The following is a 19,386-nucleotide window of genomic DNA, read 5'->3' as shown; positions in this document are numbered from 1 at the left end:
AAGTACAACGTAAATACACGGTACATATAATTGTCGTATCATTGATTTTATCGAGACGTAAATAGCCTTTCTAAAAGATATAACTTATTTATAACTCGATACATTATTTAAATAACGGACGTACGCAAGAATGATTTTCTTTATGACGTACATATATACACCGAAGAATATATTTTATCGAAGAATTTTCTCGTAGAAGGTTCTCATTGCAGCCAAAATGACAACGACAGAGGCAGATGTAATTTGTCAGAGGCGATACGTCAGTACGGTTCATTGTCAAAACAAAGCGTCGATTAGATTACCTTTTTACATTGATCGGTTTCGTGGACGATTTCACGCAACGATAGAACGTCGTTCCTATTAACGCGAGAGACCGATAACTAACTAATCCGATCGAAATATTAACCAAGGTTTTTTTTTTCCTTTCCTAACAACGCATTTAGACGTACATACCATTCACATCGATTTAATCGAATATCATTTGTCTGTCGAAAATCTGCTTGGAAAAAAAGCCTCGAAATCTATACTAGCTTGCTCTTATCTTATTTTCGTTCGATCGATCCAACGGACGACGACAGACTGAAGTAGTAACTTAATGTATTTTCAATTTCAAGAGGTTCCAGATCTATATACCTACGTAGTAAGAAAACAATGACGAGAAGAGCGTCCTTTAACGAGGTTATCGCTTTCGGGACTCTCGCAAAGTCGAATGTTTACGTTTTTTGTAACAAAAGTGAGGGAGAGAGAGGAAGACGAGGAAAAAGGAAGAAACAACGTGCGAAGGACGTAAGAAGATTCTCCTTTGGGAAATGAAAGGAAGGAAAAGAAGATGAAAAAAGAAAAAGTATCGATAAATCGACATCGAAGACTCGAGATGGACTTTTAAAGAACGCGTTGTCTTCTCAATTCCGTTGTGCATTGCAGTCGATTATTCGATTCACAAGAGAGAATCTGCAAGCACCGCGGGAGTGAGGTGACCTCGCGACCAATCGACACATTTTCTACACGGAAGAAAAAGGCAAGGACCAAAACGAGTTTGACTAACGTTCGTTAGAATTAAAAAGTAATTGCGAAAGCGTGCTTGTAGTAGGTGGGAAACGATTCGAGGGAAAAAGTCGGAAGGCAACTATTAAAAGCTTTTCGTTGGAAGAGAAAAGCCGGTCTTTTTCTTTTCCTGATAAAAGTTCCGTCCAACTTCCGTCGCACTCTCGCACTTTCTTATTCGTACCGAGCTAACAAATTTCACGGAGTAACGTTTCTAGTATTGCTTTTCTCGAACACAAGCCCGACTTTCCTTTCGCTCTCGATCGTTTTGCCAAAAGAACTTGCCAAGAGAAAAGGAGTAAACATATACGAGTGTGGACGTAACTATTCTACATGGGGAAAAAGAAACAAAATACAAAGAGCGTCATCTCGGCAACCTACTATTATAAAAAGCATCGCGCACGGAGCGCGCCCGATATTTCCTTCCAGCCTTCCGAAAATGAATGAGATATCTCAAAAAGCACCACCCCCGGATCTTTTTCCGATCGCTTGTTCGGACCGCGAGCCCTACCACGAATATTCCCCCCCCCCCTCCCCCGGCCCCTTCATAGAAATTACTCCTACGGGAGGAAAAACAGACGCAACCCGGACGCTGAAAGATGGAATTGCAGTAGCTAAATTTCTACAATCCCCTCTTCACATTCGAACGGCTGAATATATAGGAATATGTAGGTAGGTAGGTAGGTAGGTAGGTAGGTAGGTAGGTAGGTAAGTAAGTACTTTTCCTGTCAGCGGCTTGATTTACTATTCGTTGAAAAGGTCGCTCGTTCGAGCTTAAATAAGATGGCTAGAGCGTTGGCTGCTGCGTCCATTGTTCTCGATAGTGGAATGATATTCAGTAATATAAATGGTAGACATTACGCGAAAACGTTAAACGTTTTACGCGAAACAATTCTAAAGATAGAAACCGTTCGACTCGCTACTACTATTCAGACTATTATTATAATAAAGACGGAGGAGAGAGAGAGAGAGAGAGAGAGGAACGATGGGCCGCGGCGGTTCGATAAAATGACCGAGATATATCTTTTCGCGTTTGCAACGTTCAGAAAAAGAGGTAGAAGGGAAGGTGAGATTAATTCCCTTTTCCCTTTCCCATTCCCATTCCCCTTTCCTTCTTTTCCCCTGTCCTCTTTTTCTCGCATAATACCGCAAAAGGTAATTAAGAAAGGTCGATGCGATTTAATTTTTTTTCCCTCGTCGTTCCGCGTCCGGAAAAGTAATATTTTTCAATTGAGGCCGCACTCCGTTCATCTCCTTCTTCTTCTTCTTCTTCTCATCCTGCTCGCAATAATGACTTTCGTATCTTACGTTCGGTAGCTGGAGATAATAAAGTTCGCCGGCTGGTTCTACGAGTTCTTTCGATAGTTTTAGAATTTCAAACAAGAAGCTAATAAGCGTGCTATCTTATCGTTAATTACGTTTGCGTAAATTAATTTTATTCTAATTGGTACGAATGTATTCAAATTTGCGTATACACAGAAAACGCGAAGACACGTTTCATCATAAAAATGATCATCCATCTTTCCTCTTCGTTCGATGACAGCGTTGCGTCGATTGAACGTCCTACTTTTTCGTTTCTAAAAAAAAAAAAGAAACAAAAACAAAAAGAGAATAGTAAAAACGAAATTAGCTTCGATCTCACTTCGATTCTTTTGTATTTCGAGAAAAATGATATTGGAAAAGCTTTCGACTCGTTATAACCGTTGATACGAGAGAACCCCGTAGGTAAATGGCTTCGAGATTGGAGGTGGTCGGGACAAAATAGTTGGCAATAAAAAGTTTGAGGTCACTCGTAAACGCGCGATCGAGGAGAAGGGACTAGGAGAGTATCGTGCCCTAACTTGTCTCGAACGAGTGGAAGGATGGAAAAGGGAGGACGAGGTAGAATCATGAAACGAAGGTAGAGCTATCGAGACACCGCCGGTTCTAGTTGCCGCCTCGCTCGATCTTCTATACCTATCCCGCGTGCACCTCGAGCTTCGTCTCCGCGCGCACGTGTGTGTGTGTGTGTGTGTGTGTGTGTGTATGCGTGTGTGTGAGAGGGAGAGAGAAAGAGAGAGAGAAACTAGTAGGGTGAGAGGTATCAGAATCCGCAACAGGTGGACGACGTCTCGTCTCGTCGCGTCTCGTCTACTATCGCTTACAATCTCCAACATCGCGGCTCGTCCTCAAACGATTATGCGATTTCATGAATTATTATAACACATAATCGACGAATTAACTCGAGGTTTGTCAGAAATAAAATTTGTCAAATTGAGTACTACTCATACGGCATGCTAATCGCAAATATGGAGAGAAAGTCTAAACGAGGCAAAGTTGGCTCGATCCGAACAATCTCGAGTGAACTGAATTCCGATGATCTTGCTTTTATACGTGCTACGAAAACAGGTCGATCCTTTTCAGGAAGCGCGAAGCTCCTTTGTTACTCGATAATGGAGGAACGCGGAAGATATAAATATATTTCTCCGCGTTCGAGTTTATAAATAAAACATCAACTATTCCCTCGCATATAGATATATGTATATATGTACAAGTGCATAAAAAGCTATCGAGAAATGTTCGGTGAAAGGACTTGGGAGAATGGGGGAAAAAATGAGAAAGGAACATTGTAGCGGAAAATTTGGAGGAAAGAATTTATGTAGCCGTGCTCGTGCGAGGCTCGAAAATTGTTAAAGTTATTGTTAGGGAGCATCGTTCATTTACGAGCGTGATTGCGCACGTGCATTTAGCAAATGCACACATTCGTTATGTCGTTCAAGAACGTACCGACGAAATTCCGTCGTTTTGCGATGAGATAGTTCGTAACTCACCGAGACCAATCTGCGTTAGCTCTCAACTTAATTGCGACGATGCACTTTCAAAATTAAAACTGATAATCGTTAGAGAGAGAGAGAGAGAGAGAGAGAAAAGTTACGAAACAAAAGTGCAATTATGAGGGAGAAAGAGGGAGAGGAGTGGTTTCTACGTTTAGATATACATGCAACGACAAGAGAAGCAGCTTTGTTCCCCCTTTTTTCGTTGTCTTGTTCGCGGATTCGAGTGACATTTTTTCCTCTCGCTTTTCGAAGGGAATTTTACGCCTGGATTTACGCGACTATCGTCGACGATACGATTGGAATCTTTTGATCGTTCGGAAAGGGAAAGAGGAGGTAAAGAAAAAAGACGGAAGGCAACCGCTTTTATCGTGGGTTCATCGCGAGGGCTTTTCCTGGGCTAAAGTAGAACGGATCCGTGTATGCTCGGACGATCGGACTTTTCGCTCCGTTATCCCCCGGTGTGTGTGTGTGTGTGTGTGTGTGTGTGTGTGTATATATATATATATATATATTTATATATATAGCAAATGTATATCTATAGCAAACACGATCGTACATATATACTTTTATGCACGCGTATACACGGACACATATATTAGAATGAAATCAATCGACGAACGTTTTCTCCATTTTTTATTTCTTTTTTTTTCAGCTACGTGTGACACAAAAATAAAAAAAAAAAGCGTCGGATCATTCTCGTTTCGCGTAATATTAAAAAGACTGGCACATACGTGCGAATCCATTTGTTTCGACGGAAAACGCTGCGTTCATTCTGCTCGACACTCTCTATTCCGGTACTTCGAATAGCAATTTTTCCTCTTCGAGCTACGATCTTTCTCTCTCTCTCTCTCGCATCGAATAGAATTGGACAGGCCCTGTAAGCGTGTGAGAGAGAGAGAGAGAGAGAGATAGCGACCGAAACAAGAGACCCAACAAAGATATCAAATCGAACAAGATACGTTTTATTGTTGAAACAAAAACAAAAACAAAAAAAGGAAAACAGAAAACAAAAAAAACGAAATCGAAAAAGTATAAAATGTCTGACAAAGTTTTTTCCGTGACGATGATTCGCCAGGAAAAAAGTCATTGTCCTCTATCTCTATTCGTCCGTGAAAAGCTCAGGTTTGGCACTTTCCCCGCGACTCGAACGACGAGATATCGTCGAGCCATCGTTACTACCGTTGTTCATTTTACGGGCGACGTGTCACAAGTCCAATAAACATAGCCGCGACATGCCGTCGATCACGAGAACGGGCTCGCGATTCGATTCGATTCGATTCGATTCTATTCTATTCGATTAGATCTCTCTACCTACCTTCCATTGAAATATTTAGGAAGGAAGCCGAGAGTGCTCGAGAGATCTTTAATTAAGATTATATACCAAAGGCAGAAACTGAAAGGGGCTAGGGTAGTACACTACGATTAGATTCTACGTTTATAGGAATTCAGAGAGAATAGTTTCGAGACCGGCATCATCGAATCTTCGATCAATGTCGCTTTCCACGAATGCTTATTCCGTGAAAAAGGAAAATATGTCGAAAGCGATGCCAAGACCGCGAAAGAAAGAGAGAAAAAAGTAACTCATCGTCGATGAGGAAACATTAACGAGCGCACGTTCGAGGGAACAAAGCACGTCGTCCTTGGTGATTTCGACGATACTATCTCATTCTTTTCCATTCCCTTTCTTTTTCTCTTCCTTCCTCCCTTATTTTTGTTTGCTTTTCCGACATGATATTCCCTTGTAATATGTATATTACAGATAGTAGAGAGTGGAAACAATGGCGGGTCCATTTTTATGGCCGATGTATGGTCAATGCCATGTTTCGATGCGTCTACATGTACGTACAGTTTCCTAGATTTTTCTACGGTTTTATACGACTGCGTATGAGGGAGAAGTACACGTAGAACGGAAAGATGCCTACTTTTTCATGTACGAGAACAAGGTACATTTTGATGAAGAGCCAGTATTTTTTAACGTTTCAGGTAGTACTACGGATTTGCTGCCAGCGCTTCTCCTCATTCACGGTGATTCCTATTCGTGGGGTGCCGGAAATTCGTTCGATGGAACCTCTCTGGCCGCTCACGGACGTCTAATCGTCGTTTCCATCAATTTTCGCATCGGCGTGCTCGGTGAGTATTCCCCTCGAATTACCTTTCGTTTTTTTTTCTCTTTCCTTTTTTTCTTTTTCTTCGAAGCAACGACGCGATTGGCCTAGTCGCACGCTAATTCTCATCGTCATTGGCTCGAATCTCTTTGCTGGAATCTTGGCGAAATGAGAGAAAAAACTCTTGTCGAAAGACTCTGGCACTCTCGAGTCCGAGCAAATAAAATCGAAAAGCTCTTCCGGCTTTTACCTCGATAAACCCTCTGACGTTTAGAGAATAATCGTTCTTTCTGCTAAAGTCGCGAGGACGATATCCGAGGAACGTGATTCTCCAGAATCACGACGAGAATAAAGACGAGAAGAAATGGGAGAACGACGACTTAAACGACGTAGTCGGCGGCAATGGTTAATCGTCTTTTGAATATTTCACGAGCTAATTTTCCTGCTGAATGAAAAACAAAGAAGATAGCCTTTGGTCAAGCTTCGCTTCGGCGCATTTTTAACCCGAGATTGTTTTTTCTCTTTTTTATGTTCAAGTTTTTAAATCTCTCTCTCTCTCTCTCTCTCTCTCTCTCTCGCTCCCTTTCTTTCTCATTTTGAGCTTGAACGTATGAACGGGTCTCGACTTTTTCACGTTTCATAATAACCGAATGAAGGAAAGAAAAAAGCAATGTTTGCAAAGAGGAAAGTACGTACTATTACGTACGACAAAGTCGACCACGTTTTCACCTTGGAAAGGAGAAGTATGCCGCGTGAGATACCGATACTGGTCATTTCTTTTTTATTATCCATGTGCTTCGAAAAGAACGAGAAAAGTGTTTGAAGAAGAGACGAATCTTGGGAAATGGAAGTGAAAATAAAAAGAAGAAGGAGGCGAAAGATGTGGGAAAAATTGGTATTTGAGGATTTCAAAGCGATAGCGGTAAACGACAAAGCCTTCAAGAGGATACATTTTTATGGGAATCCGTACTGGCGCGAATAGATATTTGAATACTAAATTAAGTACAAGGATCGAGAGAGAGAGAGAGAGAGAGAGAGAGAGAGAGAGAGAGAGAGAGAGAGAGAGAGAGAGAGAACTATAGATAGACGGAACTAAAATGTTTTAAAACTCGAACGGAAAAAGATAGGACGTTCGCTGTCGTCGAAAACGTTTCCCGCGCGTCATTTCCCAAGCACGCTCGATTTCATTCGAAACTCGTGAGACTTTGCAAATTTAGTTTGTTTCAACTTTCATACATTCGTCGTTGAGTTCGTTTGTTCGTTCGTTCGTTCGTTCGTCGGTGCGATCGATCGGTCGCGTTCCAAGCTGTACCAAATTAATTAATTGTCTCGAGAATACGTTGCTACTTCTCGTATGCATATACTCTCTACGTTGGTTTTTCCTACAAAATCAATTGTTGCCAAGTCAGCTATACCTTTTTTATAAGTCGATTACACTCGGTTTGCTTTCTTCTTTTATTTTTTTGAAAAAGCTTTCGGTCGGCGGTTAGTAGGCCGGAGGCGATCAGCGATGAATTTTAAACATTGCTTCGCTCACGAATACATTTCGTGAAAAAAAATGAGCCAAAAGCAAAGGAGAATGCTTGGGTCGTGATCGGAAAGCGGCTACGCACGGCTATTTCCAGCTGTATTCGCGATAACGGGAGGAAGAGAGAGAACGAAAGACGAGATAGCCCCTTTTTCTTCTTCGTTCTTTCTTTGTTATAATGGAACTGTCTCGCGTGCGTTTTGTTCAGCCAACGAACGAAACATACCCCGCGGCTTTATTCAATGGCACGTAATAGTCGCGTGAGCGCGCGAGCATGCTCGTCTAATTCGATTCCTTTTTCTTCTTTTTTTCGCGTGCGCCTCTTTTCCACCTCCTCCTCCTCCTCCGGTTTCTTCTTCAGCGCCTTTGGCTCGCTTTACGCGAGCGTACTATTTCTTTTCTTTCGCTTAGAAACTAGAGGTAGACCTACGTATACACATACTATACGATTACGACGTGTACTTACGTTAGAATGTATAGGCGAGCTTGTGTGTACTGGCGGCTTACATCCGGCTTCGTTCCTTTCCCGATAAAGACTCGGCCAAGCCCGAATCTAATCTGTTTATTTTTTTTTTTTTTTTTTTTTTTTTTTTTTTTTTTTTTTTTTACCTACAGACATTCTCTCTTGTCCCGTTCTTTGCTCTATAATCAAGGTCAACGATTCTACGAATCGTTCGTCTCGACGTCAATTAACCTTTTCGCCGGATTAAATGTTGCCATTAAACATATTATGATAGAAGAATGGTTAAAAACTGATAGATCGGTATTTACTTTTAACGAGAGTTCAGGAATTGAAGCGAGATTTAAGAGAATTGCGATTTAATCGCAATTAGTGCAATATTTAAGCGAAAAGACAAGGACGATAAGTCAGATAGACAAATGGTAGGTAGAAAATGAAATCTAAAACGCAAGAAAACGCTCGAGCGATGCGTTCCAATTTCCATGAAAGAACGTACGTTACTACGATGATCTAATACGAGTGATAAGGTAAACGCGATAAAACGAAAATTTTCGTGTTAATGATAAGTGCGTTAGAAGCGTAGACGAATAGAACGGTGAAAAACGTGACGGTGTCAAAGCAGATAGGACGACGACGCAATCCGGTTAGAATAGATTCTTTGTAAAAGTTAGCTCGACGGAACGATTACGTCGATTAGGAAAGTTTACGAAGTTAAGCCGAAGCCTCCTATCTTCTAATGCCGTGACCTCGGGGAAGGAGAGGAAAGAGGAAAAAAAAAAAAAAAAAAAAAAAAAAGAAAGAAGAAGAATAGAGAGAAAAAAAAGAAAAAGGAAAAAGAGAAAAAAGAAAATAAAACACGAGCAAGAGGGTCTAATGAGCTCGACGAGCTTACGAGGGACGGCCATCTCTACTTGTTCCTCGTCGTTGCGACGCGCAAGGCAGACGCAAGGGAGAGGGGTACGGTTCGTAAGCGCATGCACGCTCCTCTGCCCGAGTTCTTAATTAGAGCGTTCAACTCTTCGATATTGGTGATCTAAATTCGTACCGTGCTTTAAAGCCGTAGAGAACGTGTCTTTCCTCGTACGACGAGGCTCCGCGGCAAATGTAATTTTTATTGCCCTCCTTTTTTTTCTTTTTCATTGTTGTATACCGAATACGCGTCCTCAAATATACGATGTAAATTTCAAATGCTCCGTGTATACTCGAGAGCACATTACTTTTTTTTGACCTATTTCCTCGAACACGTAGACACCACGTACTCGAAGTTTCGATCATTAATTCGCGATGATATCGGTCCCAACGTTTCAGCTTCGGACACGTTAGGAGAAAAACGTTTTGTACGCTGGATATTGAACGATTAAGTCGAAATGATTAAAGTATTCGTCGTTGGCTCGCTAAGGATCGCTCGACTATCGCGACGAATTTCAGAAAGATCAACGAGAGATCCGACACGCGAGCCCATACTTTGCGCTCGCTCACGGTTTTATACATTTTAATCGGTACAAATTGTCGACAGGATTCCTAAAGACCGGATCGAAAGGAAACGCTCAAGGAAATTACGGACTGATGGATTTGGTGGCGGGACTTCATTGGTTACGCGAGAACATCGAAGCTTTCGGTGGCGATTCGAGAAGATTGGCACTACTTGGTCACGGTACCGGAGCAGCACTGGCCAATTTTTTAGCCGTCTCACCGATGGCCAAAGGTATTATTTTCGATCATTTCATTCGATCGTACGAGACAGTTCGCGGCAAAGATTTATCCTTTAAATCGTTAATACCTTTTCACAACTATATTATCCCGTGCGTTTAACGAACAAATAAATAAATGATTATCTTGCAGCCGTGCGTACTGAATCGAATCGATGACTTAACGAGCTCGAATTAATACGCATTATCCCACTAGGTATTTGCATTTTATTCGAATAGATTGAAATCAAATCCACGCACGTATTATTTACGTATATAACGGCACTAGGATGGCGTGGAAAAGGAAAAAGGTCCTCCAAAAGAACGTATCCACCAAACGGAAACTAATTACGTGAATTCCAAGTTTTAACGAAGCACTTAATTGTGACGGCACGTTGGAAACCTCTGCCGTGAGCAACAGAAAAAAAGAAAAAGAAAAAGAAAAGGAAAAAAAAAGGAAAAAAAAAAAAAAAAAAAAAAAAAACTCGAGCGGATAAAAGAAAAAGTTTAATTAACCCCTTGGAAGGTGGAAATACAGCCGCCTTTATGGCCGGTGACGAAAGAGCCTTTCTTTAATATACGATATGAAAGTTCATTACGCTACGAAAAAGGAACGCTTTCGTCTTCCCTATCGTATAGCATCGTATATAGAACGAACGATATATAGAACGATAGTTTCTCTTATCGCGCTTCACACGTCGTCGCTTTTCGCACAATCTGCCAAAGGATAGAGAAGAAGCTGGAAGACGTTTCAGAGAAAGGGAGAGGAAAAGAGAGAAAGAGATCGCAGCATAATCCGAAGAAAATTCCACGATACGTAGGCGAGTGTGTCGAAAAATCAATACGTTCCTAGCCTTCTCCCTCTCTCCCTCCCTCCCTCTCCTGTTTCACCGACTTTCTTCCGCATCGATGATTTCGTGCCAACCGATCGAGACAATGAAACGAGTGGTAAACGATACTCTCGATGATACGAGAAACATGATTAACTATAGATGGAGGTATTATTAGTCAGTACGATCGATCGAGATTACTGGAAATTTGGTCGATGCGGCCACGTCTTCGAGAGACTCGCGAGAGTTATCTCTTAGTTAACCGAGCTCGAGTCGAGATTTGGTCGAAGGAGAATTCGAGAAAAGTAAAAAGAGTACGATTTACAATAGAGTATCGGAAAAGAGGTCGAGGAAGGAGGAGAAAGGCTTTCTCTGGGATACACGTAGTTATCATGTGTTTGCGTGTTTGTGAGCGAAAAGTAAAAAGAGAAAAAAAGAAAGGAACGAAGGCATACGTATAGATAAGGGATAGAGACGTCGGTACGACTACACCACGAGAAGCGAGTGGCTGTCGAGGACGATGGTGTCGTCATCGTCTTCTTCTTCTTCTTCTTCTTCTTCTTCTTCTTCTTCTTCGTCGTCGTCGGATACTAGAGACCTTAACAAGCTACCTAGAGTGTAGTCTTCCGTGACTCTGCGACTCTGAAAGCCGAAAAGACGAGAGTGGAGGGGGAGGGAGAGGAAGTGAGAGTGTAGAGCGAAAGAGGGACGAATAGGCGGGGAAAAAGAGAATCGTGTCCGTTCCCTACTGTGTCCGTACCGTTCCTAGATTGCAGCCCAATTCCACTAACGAACCAACCCCTGTGCCTTCTCTAATATCCTCTTCCTTCGTTTCGCAATGTCGAGTCACCCTTTAAAAGCCTCCGCAAGGGTGCCACGACGAACGAGCGATGTCAAGGCGTGCTAGCTTTTCTAAATATATTCCCTCCTCATTTCTTCTTTTTCTTCTTCTTCTTCCCCGTTCGTTGTACGAGATGTAGGTACATTCCTTCGTCGTTCCTTCTGGAAAGACGAAAGAGAGTTTGTTATTTTATATTCAACGTCATTCAATGAAATATTCCTTCGAAAGTCATTTTCGTGACTTTTAAAACGAAAAACTAAACAAATTGTTAGAGTTGGTCGAGAGAGTGATACTGCTCGGTGGTTCGGCCCTTTCACCGTGGGCGATTCAACGCGATCCGCTTACGGTGAAACATCTAGTCGCCGAACAAACCGGCTGTCCCGCCGACGACGAAGTCGACGACATCGCACCGTGCCTTCGTTTGCGAAGCCTCAATGATCTTCTCAACGTCAAGTTCGATCCGCCAAGATTTACTTCCGGTTTCGCGCCTTTCGTCGACGGAGCCGTCCTGCCGCAACCGATAAACCAGGTTCGCATACTTTTCGATAACTTTCACGTTTGCGTCGTGATCGAGCAAAATTTTAGATGCTAACAAATTTTGAAATTTTTCCTAGAACTTTCAGCCCACTGCCTCTTCCGCGGGATTGATGCCCCTTGTGCCAGGACCCGGCGCGGAATTTGCCAATTTCGGTAATCGGGATCTCTTACTCGGTTTAACGTCCGACGAAGCTTGGGTTAATCTTACCGACGAGGATCTACAGGTAAAGAATCCTTCTTTCTTTCTTCCTTCTCTCGATTCCTTTACGTTGCAATTACGATTCTAGATGTGTGTGTGTGTGTGTGTGTGTGTGTGTAAGTACATATATATATATCGTTTCCATCGAATACTCAATTAATTGTGCGAAATACATCGCGTTTACGTTAGCAGGACGCGAATGGAAATCGAGTCTGTAATCCGATCGAGTTCGTAGATTTGAAAGGATACGCGAACTTCGTTACCTATACGTGCGCTCACGTTTATGGATTTAATTGTAATTGGTTACGACTAATTATAGAACAAATAAATTTCGATTGGAGTCGCCGACAGAAATCGATTCTTGCTACGCGTCACATTCGCGAGGCCGCGTTCCGCTCGAGTTCTCATCAAACTGCGCTTAATCGTACGCGAATTCGACGGAAAATGAAACCTCATGTACGCGCATATGACACTTTGGGACTTTCCATCTGCATAGAGGGAAAATAACTTTTAATCGGAAGGGCTTGATTAGCGGAGCGTTGAAAAACAGTAATAATAAATTGTTCGAATTGAAGAGATCCGACATGACGTTAGGCAACGTTAGGGAGGGTAAAGAGTATTTTCCGTGGTTCGAACGTACGTCAACGGGGTTTTTCGTTTAGGCGAGATGGAGCGAGAGAAAGAGAGGAAAAGCTTTCGAATTCGGTAACAATGCCGAATGGCGATTTGCCTTTCGACTTTTATCGAGATTTCTAGCGCACTTGGGGATCGTAAAACAAAGGGCACTTTTACAAGAGAATAGAAGCTTCGATATATAACGAAAGAGAGCGAGAGAGAGCGAGAGAGAGAGCGAGAGAGAGAGAGAGAGAGAGAGAGAGAGAGAGAAAGAGAGTGATTTCCTTTCTCATTCTCGTCCAAGTTATTAAACTTTTCGAAGCCAATCGGATAGAGACGAGTAAAAGACACGAAAATAGAAAGGAAACATTTTTCGTGCCGTAGAACGGGCTAAACGAGACCAGGAGGGATCGCATCCTTCGCACCTACGTGCGAAATACTTATCGTTATCACCTGCACGAGATATACTCGACCCTACGCAACGAGTACACAGATTGGGAGAGAGGAGAGCAAAACGCCTCGGCTATTTGCGAGGGTCTTTTGTCGCTTCTCGGAGATGGTCAAGTTGCAGCGCCTCTCCTCAGATTGGCCCTTCTTCATTCTACTTCCGGTGGACGCGGATACTTTTTACACTTTCAACCGGGCGATCGACCTAGTCAAAAAGGCGAGGAACTTCCCTATCTCATGGGTATACCACTCCTTCGAGGAGATTTCAGCTTGTATTCCTTGGCCAACTATACTCTCGCCGACGAGAACCTGTCCAGACTACTCGTACACTACTTGGCCAACTTTGTAAGACGCGGGTGAGTTTTCTCTATTATCATTTTATGATATTCTCTCTCTCTCTCTCTCTCTCTCTCTCTCTCTCTCACTCTCTTTCTCGTTTTTCTTTCTTGTGTGTGTGTGTTTTTCTCAACCTTTACAGCTTCAAGGCTATACATAGATAATTTGTCTCCAACTTTATCGTGATCTCGCTCGTGCTAAAACGCCTCAAGAGACATATACCTGCCGCCATAGTTAATGACATTCTGATATTAACGTCCTCGAGTATTTCGAATCCATAGGGTCAATTTATCTACATAGAGTTAAAAATGTATAACTATACGTTTAATCGTTATCGTTATAGTCGTTCATTTTCGAAATATAATATGAAAACGGTAGATCTGATTTTATGATAGCGAGCTCGTTGCAACGAGAAGAACATATCGTGTTACAAATCGATGAGTCGGAAAGGACAATGGAGCCCGTCTGTTCCTCGTGACCGAGGAATTTTATTTATTAACCTTATTATCCTTCGATTAAAGCGTCGCATCGCGTCGCGCGTTTTACGTTCGGTCGAGGTGAAATTAATCTTTTCACGATACGACGTATCTTAATTCTTTCGATTCCTCGCTATTTGGCCCAGTTTTTACGACATTGCAACGTATAACAGGGTGTTTCGTGGCAAAGCAGCTGTTTCGAGTTTCGTCGAGAAGCGGTATTTGCAATTAATGGCGTTTGCAGAACGATCAAAGGAAATTAGTTCGATATCGCGCGTGCCCTATAATTCGCCGTCTCAATTAGCAGTCGCGATAGCTACCTTAGCTAGTAGTTAGGTATGTATTCGGATTCAATATGGAACCAACAACTTTGCACAGCTTACTCGATTCGCGTTCGGTAGTCGCTTCGAGTAGTCTCACACGTCCCGGAAACCGATTTACTCTGACTTGAGAGTTAATTCCCTTAGTTCCAACCTATGTATATTTGAAGAACTCGAGTATCACGTCCGAATTGCCTTTCATAGGCAGTCGATGATAGTCGATAGGTAATGCGCTCTTCTTAGCTGAGCAAGTGAGGGGGCGGGAGAGAGAGAGAGAGAGAGAGAGAGAGAATCTGCGAAAGGGTAGTCGCCAAGATATAAAGTTGCTCCAAGTACTGCGGTACTCCGTGGAAGAGGTTGGATCCCCTTCTCTAAGAGGTACGACGCCGAGAAGCACAGCTGCTATTCGGAGCTCGCAATTCCAAAGTTGCGATCGCACCGTCTCCTACCTCTGGCCGTGGTTTCACACCGTAATTGGCGAGCAACCTCCAGGCTTCCCACGAAATTAGATTTCGGCTTCGACGTCGTATTCGTCGATAGACGCGAAAGGAGGTTTCCCGCCCTCTCCCCCCCCCCCCCCCCCCCCCTCTCTCTCTCTCTCTCTCTCTCTCTCTCTCTCTTTGTCTCCCTCCCTTCAAGGAGACACATCTCGAGGACAATCGATTGGGACTTTTACTTTCGACTTTTTTTCTTTTGTCTAGATGCGTTACAAAGGCGTTCAATGAAATTACTATTGTCTTACTCGCGTGACCTTCGATCGCGCGAATTAAGGACTTTGTCGAGAATATTAGTCGTAAGAGACGAAGGCGGACGACGAATCGTATGCTTTCAGAGATCCAAACCGAGCGAGTTCTTTGACGTCCGGTACGGAGAGTGGCCTGACTAGTCCACCCTTTTGGGAATCGTACGACTCGATAAATCAGCTTTATTTGGAGGCAGGCCATGTGACGAAGCTGCGCTCGCACTACAGAGGTCATAAGATGTCACTTTGGTTGAATCTGTTGCCGCAGCTGCACCGGCCCGGTTACGAGATCAGCATGCGTCATCATCATCTGGCGGACAGTTCGAATTTGTACGAGGGCGCGGTACGTCCGCAGAGTACGGCCCTGCCTTTGCCAGCGCCACCATTGCCTATGCCCTCGCCAACCGAACCTTCCTCGGTGTCGTCGCACACGTCGACATCGACGACCGAATGCACGCCCAACGCGACCGCGACCACGATAGCGAGTACTTCGAAGACACAGTCGCAGCACTCGAATCTTGGCCCGGGACCCAACAATCTCCTTCGAAAGTTAACTTCGAGTTATTATCAGAGCTACACAACCGCTCTCACCGTAACCATCGCCGTTGGGATATTTCTCTTGCTCCTAAACATCATCATCTTCGCGGGTATATATCATCAGCGCGACAGGAACGCGTCTGGTAATTCTGGTCTCTCGGCTTTCGGCGACAAGAAGAAGGAGGAACTATTGGAGGCTGGTTGTTCCGGTATCGAGATCGGCGGTCCACCTGGAAAACAAAGATTGTCCTCGATGAATCTGATCGATTCTCCAGGAACGAGTCCTCAAGGACACAAGGCCAAGCTCGTACAAGAGTTGGAGCTTCAGCTTCAAGAATTTCAATGTTCTCCGCCACCGGGCGGCGGGAAGAGAGTCCTCGAGCCACCGTCCTACAGTAGAAATCCATGCGTACAGAGAACACGAACACCCTCGCCGTGCATCGACGCTACCATAGCCAGGATGCAGGACGATGACAATATGATAGACGGTGTCCTCGACAGCGACGACGACGACGATGATGACGACGACGACGATGAGGACGACGACGACGACGATAACGAGGAACTCCCGGAACCACCGCCACCTCCCAAGGTTCCAGCTCCCAACGTCGGTCTCACCTGTCCTGGGATTCTTCGTCAACCTGGAACACCCGGTAGCGCTAAGAAACGCGTGCAGATTCAAGAGATATCGGTTTGACGCGCTCCAATCGGGCGATACCAGAAACAATTGAAAAGTTCGATTTACTTGACGCGGGGCTTTTTAAAGAATTTCTTTCTTTGATATAGTGCGCTACGAAAGTGTTCAGTAGTTAATTACGTTCCGAGAGCGAAAAGGAGAGCTTACGCTAACAATAAGTATTTACAAGAAAAGGGACAAGACTCGAGAGAACTCGACGAATTTCTCCTACCTAAAGAGAAAGAATTTTATCGTCTAGTCAAAGATATAACGGCTCCCGAGAGAGATTAAGTAGACGTTCTCAAGGATTTTAAAGATAGCTACTAGCACCCGGAAAATTTCGTCTTCCGATGAGTTTTCTCTCTCCCCTTTCTCTCTCTCTCTCTCTCTCTCTCTCTCTCTCTCTCTCTCTCTCTCTCTCTCTCTCTCTCTCTCTCTCTTTCTCTCTTTCTTTCTCTCTCGGGTCGCGTTATCGTGGCAGTCATTGCTGCGACGCGTTAGGGATTGATACGGTCTCAGGAAGACAGAGAGACTACGCGGACACGTTTCCTCGATGTTCGCTCATCCGGATTTGTCATAGCACTAAGTGGAATTATTCGAGGAATTGGAAGGTACGAGCCTCGACTTTAGGTTTGTACGGTGATACGATATATATGTATATATATATATATATATATATCGTATACACACACACACACACACACGCGCGCGCGCGCGCGCATACACACACACACACACACATGTATCGAAAAATATGAAAAGAAATCGTACGGGATCGTTTATCTGGGCGCGAACGTGAATTTGTACGAATCCGATATCGCAAAATCCTTTAAATTCCTCAATTCTCCAATTCTCGACGTATGTATCGTGTCAGCGAATTGTGATGTAGTTTACGAGTGTGATTGCGAAAAGTCACGAAGAAAACGATAGAAAGTAAGAGTGAAAAGGAAAAACAATAATCATGTAAGGAAGAGGAAGTTGATGAAATAAAATTGTATAAATTATATGCACTATTGGAAATACGATGTCGATTTCGATGGCGATGCTTGAAAAAAGCAAAGAGAGCGTCCGGGTCCATCCTAGTATACTTCTTTTCTTTTTTTCTTTTTTACTGGGGGAGGAGGGAGGTGCTTACTCCGAATTTACTCCGTTTCCGGTATTTAATGGACCGCTTTGCGTTTTACGAATCCTTTGTGAATGATTTTATATGGCGATCGAGAGGACCGAATAAATATTGTGAATTTTTTTCGATCAATACGCTTCCATAACGCGAGTTACAACGCGTCGCTTACGATCCATAATAACGATCTGTAAAACGATTATGGGATTGGAGACGCGAAAGGAATAGAGAATGCAATAGAAAAAAAGGGAAAATACAACAACGAGAAAATGAATACGCGAAAAGACGCACAACGCACCAAGAAGTACCAAAAATCGGACGAGAAGTCTTCTCCTCGTTCTTCCCTCGAGTGACTGCCGTAAAAATGACATATAAGCCTATAATAATATAGAGATTAAAAGAGAAGGAACAAGAAGACGTTATGAATAAAAGATCGTTGTAAGCACACCTCCTTCTTCTAACGTTTAAGAGAAACTTGGTAAAAATTGGAGAGGAAAATGAAAACCCGTGCGTGGGGCCATACGTTAAATGACGTGAGCTAATTGATTATTAAAACTTAGCTTATAGTCCAAGGGACACTCGGCCGTCGTAAATAAGAGATAGGATGAAAGAAAAAAGAAGAAAAAAGAAAATAAAGAAAAAGAAGGAAAAAAAACAAAAAAAAAAAAAAAAAAAAAAAAAAAAAGAAAAAAAAGAAAGAAAAAAAAGAAAAAGTTCTTTGTAATCCGAATGTCGATCGCGTACGCCTTGCGTAAATCTAAAATGAATGAAACAAAGAAAAGGAAAAACGTAAAAATAATCTATAATAAAATATTGCAAGGGATAATAATAATCGATTGACAGCGGCGCGCTCATTTTTCCCTCGCGTAAAAGATAATAAATAATTCGAAGTAAATTCATTTCGATTCGATCGAAAAGAAACTAACGAAGAATGGACGTGCAAATATTCGATTTTGTACGCGCACACAGGATTCAAAAATAAAAAGAAATGGGAGGAACATACACTCATATACATCTATCAATGTTTGGAATGTTGGGATTTGTTTAAATAAATACTTGAAGCATTTAAAACGTGATCGATCTTGCAATTTTCTCCATCCCAATTTACGTATATAGATTCTGGACAACTCTATCCATACTGTATCTATATTTTTTGTTTTTTTAAATTTCGAGTCATTTCCTCATCACGATCGTCTCGCATCTTTTCTCATTATTTTCGATTAATCTTGAAATTTCGCAGGAGAAGGCGACGCAACGATGCAAGAACAACATAATATAAGCAAGAGAAAGTGAATTTGTTTAAGGGAAAAAATTTCTCCTTCTTTTCTTTCCTTACTCCTCCAAGCTTGCAGAAGAGGTGCACGTACGTAGACATACCTATATACGTAAAATTTTATTGCACGAAGAACACGGAGGTTACAAGAGTTATATTTTTCGTGAAAAAGCCGGAAAATCGTAAAGCATATAAGAGTGTTGTAATAAAACGTACGTATGTACATACGTTAAAACTCGCGCGCACACAAACTTTAATGGAAGGTATAGCGACGTTTTTTGCGTGACGGTCATTATAAAAGAGGAATCCGTATCGTAACGCGTGTGTACACATATGTACATACGCTCGTACAGACGTTGCTTCTTACTTCAAAACGAAAGCCACGCTAACTCGGCGAAAAATATTCTTATAAAAAGAGTCGAACAGAGAGAGAGAGAGAGAGTCGGAAAAAGGAATATAAAAGAAAGATCGGCGAATAATGTCAAGGAAGTCGGCACAAACGTAAGTGGTCTTTCCTTCCTTCTTGTAGGATTCTCGTCGAAGGGTTTTGCTGTACTGAAAACCTAGTAAAAGAAGGGAGAGTAGTTTTTCGTCGTCGAAAACGTCTCTATTCCGGTTTCCTCGGCCTCCTTTCCTTCTCCAAGGTCTTTGCGACCAAGTAAGAGGATGAGGAGAATGAACGAGCCTCGAGACAAGGACTGTGGTGGGGTGTTGCCCTTAGGGGAGACTACCGACAGGCTCAATGTTTTAGGGTAATGGAAAGTTTCCCTCGTCGTTGCTGGGGGCGGAGGCGAGA

At 42.8% G+C, this 19,386-nt stretch overlaps 2 protein-coding genes across 9 annotated transcripts in view; one reads left to right on the top strand and one right to left on the bottom strand.

Annotated features, from left to right (window-relative positions):
• Window positions 1–19,386, top strand: part of LOC124955166 (neuroligin-1-like) — an 88,018-nt gene that overhangs the window by 19,002 nt on the left and 49,630 nt on the right. For 4 of the 6 annotated variants that reach the window (XM_047509170.1, XM_047509171.1, XM_047509169.1 and 1 more), the window contains exons 3-7: window positions 5,844–5,990; window positions 9,470–9,658; window positions 11,585–11,841; window positions 11,927–12,073; window positions 13,048–13,466. In XM_047509170.1, coding sequence (XP_047365126.1) covers window positions 5,844–5,990; window positions 9,470–9,658; window positions 11,585–11,841; window positions 11,927–12,073; window positions 13,048–13,466 — 1,159 coding nt within the window. Of the gene's footprint in view, window positions 1–5,843; window positions 5,991–9,469; window positions 9,659–11,584; window positions 11,842–11,926; window positions 12,074–13,047; window positions 13,467–15,074; window positions 18,394–19,386 lie in introns of those variants that run through there. The other 2 variants (XM_047509173.1, XM_047509172.1) reach the window with 2 other exon arrangements.
• LOC124955196 overlaps window positions 1–19,386 on the bottom strand; it is an 88,925-nt gene that overhangs the window by 22,698 nt on the left and 46,841 nt on the right. Inside the window, exons 4-5 of one of the 3 annotated variants that reach the window (XM_047509291.1) lie at window positions 15,576–16,162; window positions 11,232–11,473 (exon numbers count right to left, since the gene is read on the bottom strand). The gene's annotated coding sequence lies outside the window, so the exon portion shown is untranslated. Of the gene's footprint in view, window positions 1–10,926; window positions 14,774–15,575; window positions 16,163–19,386 lie in introns of those variants that run through there. The other 2 variants (XM_047509290.1, XM_047509292.1) reach the window with 2 other exon arrangements.

This window comes from Vespa velutina, chromosome 17, assembly GCF_912470025.1.
Source record: "Vespa velutina chromosome 17, iVesVel2.1, whole genome shotgun sequence".
Lineage (NCBI taxonomy): Eukaryota > Metazoa > Arthropoda > Insecta > Hymenoptera > Vespidae > Vespa > Vespa velutina.
This window is presented reverse-complemented; position numbering and strand designations above follow the sequence as displayed.